Below are 9,647 nucleotides of genomic sequence, written 5' to 3'. Positions count from 1 at the left end.
ATTCTTTTCTTTATCTGTGTGTGTGTGTGTGGTGTGTGTGTGTGTGTGTGTGTGTGTGTGTGTGTGTGTGTGTGTGTGTTTGATGATGATGACGATGCCGCTCCTGACGTCCAGGTGCTCGTCGACGCGCCCGAGGAGCGCGCGTGCTGCACGAGACTGAACCGCTGGACGGAGACGCGCAGAAGGAGCGTCAACGCGGAGAGGTGAGCTGAGCTTTGTGTGCTCGGGACACTGTGGCTCTACTGTAAGTGTGGCGCGTGCGTGTGCGCGTGTGCTGCGGGGCGTGCGGACTTGACAACAGGAAACAAGCCGCGGATCTTCTCCTCACACGAGACCGAGGAGAGTGAGGAGAAGCACCACTTTGTTCCCCCCGCTGCGCTTCTTTTCACCGGCCGCTCGTGGTTTCTCAGCCCGGTGCTGGAGCTCTGTCCTCGGGCTCGGCGCGGAGCGCGGACCGGTCCTCTGGAGGCTGGAGGAGACCTTTCGGGGGCTTTTGGTGCCATGTGAGGAATAAAAGTTTAAGTTTCTACAGCAACACTCGGTAAGAATGACACCGGGCTGGAGTTGGAGAAACTTTGTGCTCCAAGATTATTATTGTTAAAAACATTATTATTATTATTATTATTATTAGTATTATTATTATTATTATTATTATTATTATCTTCATTATCATCATTATGTTAAAAGCTTCAGATATAATTCAGTTTCATCTTTCCTGGACATTTCCTGGATCCCATATGGTGGATCATTTGATATGTTTTTAGTAACAGCAGCGACTTTATAATAAAACTCTGGAAAGAGAAAAACAACAAAACAATGCAGCAGTTTAACAATTTGAGACCAATATGGACAATAACCTGATAAAAATGTAATAGAATATAATCAAAAGCAATAATAACAGTAAAGTTATAAAACCGCAGATTTTTTTAAAAGCAAGAAAAAACACCAACGATTTAGTGGCTGCAGCTTCAGTTTGTGTTTTAAAAACATTATTTTATAAACTTTATTGATATTTTTCACTATTCTGTGGAAATCCTTCAGGCTGGATGTTTGTGGGATTATTAAAAAATATATATTTTAGTAACAACAGGGAATTAATTAGCATTCAGAACTCTGATAGATGGAAAAATACATGAGAACAAATATGATGACGAAATAAATTAAAGCCACCAGGAGAGAGAGAGCCCATAAAAAAAGCTCTCGTTTTTACATTGTGACTCAAACGCAGCAGCTCTGAAGTGCTCAAACACAACTTTACGTCTCTGGAGTCTTTTTACAGGGAAGAAATGTTTAAGAAAGTGAAGCTTGGATGGAAATCCGACATAAACCCTCCGAGAGCAGAAGTCCCACTGGAGCGTCTCACCATGTGCTTCATGGAGATGTTGAGACGTGATGTCATCGGCGTGTGATGTCACCGGCAGGCCGATGTGTCGGACCTCGAACGCACCGCGGAAGAGGTCCGACCTTCTCGAGCGGACCCTGTGTTCCTTTTTTCGGGACCGAACTCTTCGTAGGCTTCAATCCCGTCGTTGCCGACACGCGACGGGAGTTTCGCAGAACCTTCTCCCTCTTCATGGTTCCAGTTCCATCCATCTAAAGGTTCTCCAGCTAAACGAGAACCTGTCTCATCCTCTCGATGACGCAGGTTTTGCGTCCACGAGGTCCGAGAGCCGCGAAAGGCTTCACGAAAAGGCTAGCAGTTTCCAGTCTTTATGCTAAGCTAAGTTAGCATAATGCAGCGCTGCGACTTTCCTCGCCGGACGATTTGTTGTTTTTATTCGCTTCATTCGCACGAGACGCGCCGGAGAGGGGGGGCGTGGCTTATCTCCTCCATAGTTTCTGATTGGACAACGCAGCGATGACGATTGGCTTTCGCAACACGGCGGAAAAATAACGTTATTCACTTTGTGCTTATTCTGTTCTGTTGGAAACTTCATGACTTTAATGAGCTTCTAATTAAATAAATATAAAATACATATTTCTGTCCCCAGGAGCGGCTGAGACGGTGAACCACAAAGCGTATTGTTGTCTTGGGGTAGAAAGTTCATTCTTTTTCTTATTATTCTTGGAGCGTTGCTCGTCTATAAATAGCGCGGACGGTTTGTTCTCGGGAGGCGAGTCGAGCGGAGATCTGCTGTCATCCTGGAAAAAAGAAAACATCAAGCGTCGCGTCTGCAGACGCACTTTGTCACCGTTTTATGCAATCGGCCCTCAAACGTCTCTCGTCTCCGTTTTGGCCTAAAATTCCCTTTTTTCCCTTCATGCTGAGTTTCTAAATTTAAACCTGGTGTGTGTGTGTGTGTGTGTGTGTTTTAATATTTATTTATTTATTCATCACCGGCAGCGTGACTCAGACTTCAGATACTCCGGCGTCGCCGCCTGACATCGTTCCTCACGGGGGAGGAATTAAACATTTAAAAAAGAATAATTAAACTTTTTTGTCTTCTTTAATTCATTTTCGGAAACAATAACAAGACGGATAAAAGTAAAGAAACTTGTAAAGTACGCGGGTCTCCCGAGTGAAAGTCCTCCAAAACGAACAGAACGTAACTAAAGTGGGATACTTTGATTTATATTTATTTATATATTTAAAGGAAGTTAAATGTACGACAGTAAAAGTGGAACAATTATTCCATAAATAGCTTTAAAAATAAATGATGTTTTTTCGGCCTCTCAGATTTGAGCAATTTCAGTTTTTGACAGAATATTTAATTTCACTTTTGCTCAAACAAAAAAAATAGTTTATAGTTTTGATGAAGAGGAGCAGCCTTTTCTGTTCTGCCTTTCGTGTTCACCAGCCTCCTCCTCGTCTTCCTCCTCCTCCTCGTCTTCCTCCTCCTCCTCGTCTTCCTCCTCCTCCTCGTCCTCCTCCTCCTCCTCGTCTTTTGCTGTGACGACGGCAGAGAGCTGCCAAGGAAACCTGCCGCGTGTGTGTGTGTGTGTGTGTGTGTGAACATCCAGTTAGCTCTTAAGCGCCGCTCTGGGAGCAGAACACGGGTCACATGGCGCCGCACAGGTCGGCCTGTAATCCGGTTCTCCTGCAGCAGATGTGTGGACTGCTAATAGAGAACTTCCTCGCGGTATTAAAGGAGGCTGAAGGGCTTTAATGTGTGAGAGGTCAAAGGGTCAGACGTGAATAAGAAGTGGACGTTAAGAAGCCTGTGAGTTCTGCATTGTGGCCGTCGCCATCTTGGTTTCTCTACAACCAGAAGTAACAAGAGAGGGTGGAGCTAAGTCCAACCGAAAGTTTACGTAACATTTATTTTTAGTTGACAAAGAAAGCCTAAGATGTAAGACGAAAAATACTGATGTCGACCCTGTCAATCACCTTGTAGCCCCGCCCTAAGGCGTCCCCTGCTTTATGTCTGTTTGACTCTAAATGACCATAATTTACTAAATGAACATCACGCTGTATTGAAGAAGACTTGAAACTAGAGATTGAGACCATAAACTCATGTTTACAATGTTTACAGTGAATAAATATAAACATTCTGTGGCTCCGCCCATAGAGGTGATTTTTTCTGGCGAGCGGTAAAAAAAAATCCTTCAAGCCTTCAAATGTGGTTTTCTAAAAAAAACTCCAGATGTTTTATTTATTTTTTTTTGTGATGGAACCGAACAGCCTGGTGGTTTCACTTCCTCCTGATTGTCGGTCAACTCCCCCCCCCCCCCCCCCCCCCCCCCCCCCCCCCACCCCCTGCTGTGTGTGCGTGTGTGTTTAATTGAACCATAATGTTTATGTTTATGTTTGTGTGCTTTTTAAAGGAGACGGAGAGTTTTCTGGGATTGAAAAGTGAAAAACCGTTGAGGACCTGGGAGTCAAACAAGAGCCAGAGAAGAAGAAGAAGAAGACGTTTGTGAAAAAGTAGAAGAAGAAAAGACAAAGCAAAAAGATGGGGAGGAAAAAGATCCAGATAGCACGAATTATGGACGAACGGAACCGACATGTAAGGAAACTAAACTCACTTTCAACACTTTTCAATTCCTCACATCGGATCAGGAAAAACTCCCCAAAAAACAGAAGACGAGACCAGTGATTTAAATCTCTGAATACACGAATATTAGATTATGAATATTTACTTTTTTTTAAGTCTTTTTAACGTTTCCAGTCGTCTCGGCCAATGTTGCAATTTGAAACTGTTGCAATATTTGTGAAAGACACATAATATCATATAATATGAAACAATGTAGCGCTGCAGAGACTTATTGTGTCGAACATTATCATATTATACACACTTAAATAAAACATGTTAACTGTATTTAATGAATAGGAGAATAATGACGTATAAATTGTCTTTTCCCCTCTAATCTCACAACTCAAATCACGATTTAATAACGAAGAAAAAAAAAGAGAAAAAAAACTCGTACAAACTCAAAGATAAGTAAATATTAAAGAATCGTGATTGGGATCCAAAGTTTGACGTCAGCTCCTTCGACTCGTTCGGATCTCGTCCACCAAGTTTTATGAATTCAGGCTTAAAGTATCGAGCTGAAGACACGTGACCTGAAAATAGAACCGATGTTATTGTTATATTTTTATTGTGCACCGACGTCACAAATAGATTTGATATATGATCAAATATAATGAGAACATGGTTAGTGGACTGAAGAGAACGCAGCTCATTTAATTTAGTCGATAACTCTTTAAACCTGTAAATGTGAATAAAGTCACAAACTCAACTCGACACTCGCTTCCTCACACGGTGATGTCACGTCATGTGACCCAGTCGCTCAATACAGAGATGACTGATGGTCAGTGTGTGTGTGAGTGTGTGTGAGTGTGTGAGAGTGTGTGAGTGTGAGAGTGTGTGTGAGTGTGAGTGTGTGTGAGTGTGAGTGTGTGAGTGTGAGAGTGTGTGAGTGTGAGTGTGTGAGAGTGTGTGAGTGTGAGAGTGTGTGAGTGTGAGTGTGTGAGAGTGTGAGAGTGTGTGAGTGTGTGTGAGTGTGTGAGTGTGTGAGTGTGAGAGTGTGTGAGTGTGAGTGTGTGTGAGTGTGAGAGTGTGTGAGTGTGAGAGTGTGTGTGAGTGTGTGAGTGTGTGTGAGAGTGTGTGAGTGTGAGTGTGTGTGAGTGTGTGAGAGTGTGTGAGTGTGTGTGTGTGAGTGTGTGAGTGTGAGAGTGTGTGAGCGTGTGAGTGTGAGAGTGTGTGTGTGTGTGTGTGTGTGAGTGTGAGAGTGTGTGAGCGTGAGAGTGTGTGTGTGTGTGTGTGTGTGTGTGTGAACACTCAAGTCTTATCTGGGGGGAGTGGTTCCTCCACTTCCTGTCAAAACAGGAAGTGGAGGCCCATGTGCTTCCTGCCCCCCGTTAGCGGGCGAGGGTCTGACTTGATGCCGTACGTACGTTTGTTTATGTTGTTGTTTACCTTTAAAGACTCTGTTGTAATAACATTATACTCTTGCAAGTTAATTGCAGACATATTCAAACAATATTACAAGAAAGGAAATAGATCCAACAAACAAAACAAAGCAATCGGAATCGAACCTCCGGGATGATTCAACTTTTTCATAAAAACGCTCATAGATGTTCGACACAATAAGTCTCATTGACCAATAGATATTTTCCACATACAGGAAAGGTCAGAGGTCAGAAGTGAGCAGGCTTCATCCTCTGGGGAACATGAACGTCTCTCCCACATTTCATGAACATTCATCCAGTTGAAGTAAACGTGAAAGAGGAAAAGTAAAGGCTCTTATACGTCAACATGATTCATCCTCTGGGGAACATTCGCTGTGTAAACTGTACATAAACACCGGTCCCGTGTTGTGTTGTTGTTGTTGTTGTTGTTGTTGTTGTTGTTGTTGCTCCTCACTGAAGACGTGTGCTCCCCCAGGTGACGTTCACCAAGCGTAAGTTCGGGCTGATGAAGAAGGCGTACGAGCTGAGCGTGCTGTGCGACTGCGAGATCGCCCTCATCGTGTTCAACAGCACCAACAAGCTGTTCCAGTACGCCAGCACCGACATGGACAAGGTGCTCCTGAAGTACACCGAGTACAACGAGCCGCACGAGAGCCGCACCAACAACGACATCGTGGAGGTGAGGGACGCACACACACACACACACACACACACACACACATGGTCACACGGTCACAAGATCACACGGTCACAAGATCACAAGATCATACCGTCACAAGATCACAACATCATACGGTCACAAGATCACAAGATGTGATCACAAGATCACAAGATCACACGGTCACAAGATCACAAGATGTGGTCACAAGATCACACGGTCACAAGATCACAAGATCACACGGTCACAAGATCACAAGATCACACGGTCACAAGATCATACCGTCACAAGATCACAACATCATACGGTCACAAGATCACAAGATGTGGTCACAAGATCACACGGTCACAAGATCACAAGATCACACGGTCACAAGATCACAAGATCATACCGTCACAAGATCACAACATCATACGGTCACAAGATCACAAGATGTGGTCACAAGATTACAAGATCATACGGTCACAAGATCACAAGATCATACGTCACAAGATGCGGTCACAAGATCATACGGTCACAAGATCACAAGATCATACGGTCACAAGATCATACGTCACAAGATGCGGTCACAAGATCATACGGTCACAAGATGACAAGATCATACGGTCACAAGATCATACGGTCACAAGATCATACGGTCACAAGATCACACGATGACAAGATCATACAGTCACAAGATCACAAGATCATACGGTCACAAGATCACACGATGACAAGATCATACGGTCACAAGATCACAAGATCATACGGTCACAAGATCACAAGGTCATACGGTCACAAGATCATACGGTCACAAGATCATACGGTCACAAGATCACACGATGACAAGATCATACGGTCACAAGATCACAAGATCATACGGTCACAAGATCACAAGATCATACGGTCCACAAGATCATACGGTCACAAGATCACACGATGACAAGATCATACGGTCACAAGATCACAAGATCATACGGTCCACACACGATCACAAGATCATACGGTCACAAGATCACAAGATCATATGGTCACAAGATCACAAGATCATACGTTACAAGATCACATGGTCACAAGATCACAAGATCATACGGTCACAAGATCATACGGTCACAAGATCACAAGATCATACGGTCACAAGATCATACGTCACAAGATCACACGATGACAAGATCACACGGTCCACAAGATCATACGGTCACAAGATCACAAGATCATACGGTCACAAGATCACAAGATCATACGGTCACAAGATCACAAGATCATACGTCACAAGATCACACGATGACAAGATCACACGGTCACAAGATCCACACGGTCACAAGATCATACGGTCACAAGATCACAAGATCATACGGTCACAAGATCACACGGTCACAAGATCATACGGTCACAAGATCACAAGATCATACGGTCACAGATCACAAGATCATACGGTCACAAGATCACAAGATCATACGGTCACAAGATCACACGATGACAAGATCATACGGTCACAAGATCACAAGATCATACGGTCACAAGATCACACGATGACAAGATCATACGGTCACAAGATGCGGTCAAAAGATCACACAATCACAAGGTCACACGGTCACATGATCACACGGTAACACGGTCACACGGTCACATGGTCACATGATCACACGGTAAACACGGTCACAACGGTCACATGGTCACATGATCACAACGGTCACACGGTCACATGGTCACATGATCACATGGCCTCTTGGCCGACGCCCCCGTCAGACCTGGTCAACACGACCTGTGATCCTCGGTAATCTCCCACAATGCCGTTCATCTCGTTACTGTAATCCGTCTCGCTCCACCTTGTTCTTTTGGTTTGTGAGCATAGTCGGTTATTTATTTTAGGGCTTTTAGGCATTAAAATAAATGTTCCAAATAAATGTAAAAACATTTTTTTTGCAGTTTACAAAAAGGAGAAAACAATATCATATTTTAAATAAAGTTATAAGAGAAAATAGAAAAAGTTTAAATCTCACGAGAATGTTCTGAAATTAAAGTCACAAATTTATGGAAAAAAATATTTTGAGAAGAAGTTTCAAGGTTAAAGTGGTAAATTTATAAGAAACAATTTCACAAGAAAACAACTCAGGAAAAAAGTTTTCTAAGTAAAAGAGTTCAGATTTTCTTCTTCAAAGAAAAGTTAAAAACGATTTTTTTGATTTCCAACCAGAAACAATTTAATGATCACGCAGATGGAGTCAAGATGGCCGCAGACGTTTAATAAATCATCAGATTCGAGATCAAAGTGTGTGTGTGTGTGTGTGTGTGTGTGTGTGTGTGTGGTGTGTGTGTGTGTGTGTGTGTGTGTGTGTGTGTGTGTGTGTGTGTGTGTGTGTGTGTGTGTGTGTGTGTGTGTGTGTGTGTGTGTGTGTGTGTGTGTGTGTGATTCATTGAGCTGGTAACGTTTGAAACTCGGCCAACAAGCTGCTCTTAATCTGGCTGCTCTCTGATTGGATGATGGAGGATCCTCTGCATGTGTGACCTCTCGGGAGATTCAACAACAGCACATGTCTCGGCGCCGCGCCGAGGTCGCCGCTCGTCGCTCAGAGGTCGCGCTCGCCACTCAGAGGTCGCGCTCGCCACTCAGAGGTCGCCGCTCGTCGCTCAGAGGTCGCGCTCTAGCCACTCAGAGGTCGCGCTCGCCACTCAGAGGTCGCAGCTCGCCACTCAGAGGTCGCCGCTCGTCGCTCAGAGGTCGCGCTCCGCCACTCAGAGGTCGCCGCTCGTCGCTCAGAGGTCGCGCTCCGAGCCACTCAGAGGTCGCGCTCGCCACTCAGAGGTCGCGTTCGCCACTCAGAGGTCGCCGCTCGCCGCTCAGAGGTCGCGTTACGAGCCGAGAGGACGGACACAAATCTGATGAAGCGTGAAGCTGCAGTCAGGCCGTGGTTAGCCTAGCTTAGCATAACGGCTAGCTGTCTTTATGCTAAGCTAAATGCTCATTATAAGACACGGTGGAACTTTCTCGTGCCAGAGTTTCAATAAAGATCAGAGGAATAAAAAAACAATGGAATATTAATATAAACATATATGAACAATAGAATGGAAGGTAAATAAATACATTTAAAAATAGAAAAAGATTAAACAAAACAGCAAATATCAAATACAAGAGTAAAACTACAGATAACAAATAAAACTAATAAAATGGAACTTAAATAGTTTTAAGGATTATCGATATTTCTCCAAAATAAAGTCCATGTTATTAATTATTAATTATATTAAGTGTTGAGAGCACAATGTTTAGCTCGAATATAAACAGTCTGTAATATTGATTCTTATAAGTTTTGATTAATCTACCGATTATTTTTCTCAAAATGTCAGAAAATAGTTTATAGTTCAGTTTATTTATTTATTATCACATAAAAACAAATAATTTCACGCATTATATAAAATAGAATTATTTTTTAAGTCAGATTTTATTCTTTTATTCTTTTCTTAATTGTTTTAACACTTCGAGGTACTTGTACTTCTAGTACTTCAACATTAATACTTTCTGCTACTTTCTACTTTCACATCCGACGGCTTTCGTCTCTCCAGAGATTCAAAGTTTATAAAAACATATTTTAGTTATAAATTAAACAGTTTTCAGCCGAGTTTGTTTTTGCAGCAAACGAACGTTGAAGCTGTGAAAAG

At 43.0% G+C, this 9,647-nt stretch overlaps 1 protein-coding gene across 1 annotated transcript in view; it reads left to right on the top strand.

Moving 5' to 3' along the window:
* Nucleotides 1-246: 246 nt before the first annotated feature.
* The window catches only part of mef2ca (myocyte enhancer factor 2ca), a 16,018-nt gene continuing 6,617 nt past the window's right edge, over nt 247-9,647 (top strand). Inside the window, 3 exon segments of the mRNA XM_034546570.1 lie at nt 247-541; nt 3,766-3,947; nt 5,829-6,032. Coding sequence (XP_034402461.1) covers nt 3,894-3,947; nt 5,829-6,032 — 258 coding nt within the window. The 5' untranslated portion in view covers nt 247-541; nt 3,766-3,893.

This window comes from Cyclopterus lumpus, chromosome 12, assembly GCF_009769545.1.
Source record: "Cyclopterus lumpus isolate fCycLum1 chromosome 12, fCycLum1.pri, whole genome shotgun sequence".
In the NCBI taxonomy this organism is placed as follows: Eukaryota; Metazoa; Chordata; class Actinopteri; order Perciformes; family Cyclopteridae; genus Cyclopterus; species Cyclopterus lumpus.
Note: the sequence above shows the minus strand (reverse complement) of the source record. Positions and strands in the feature narration are given on the sequence as shown.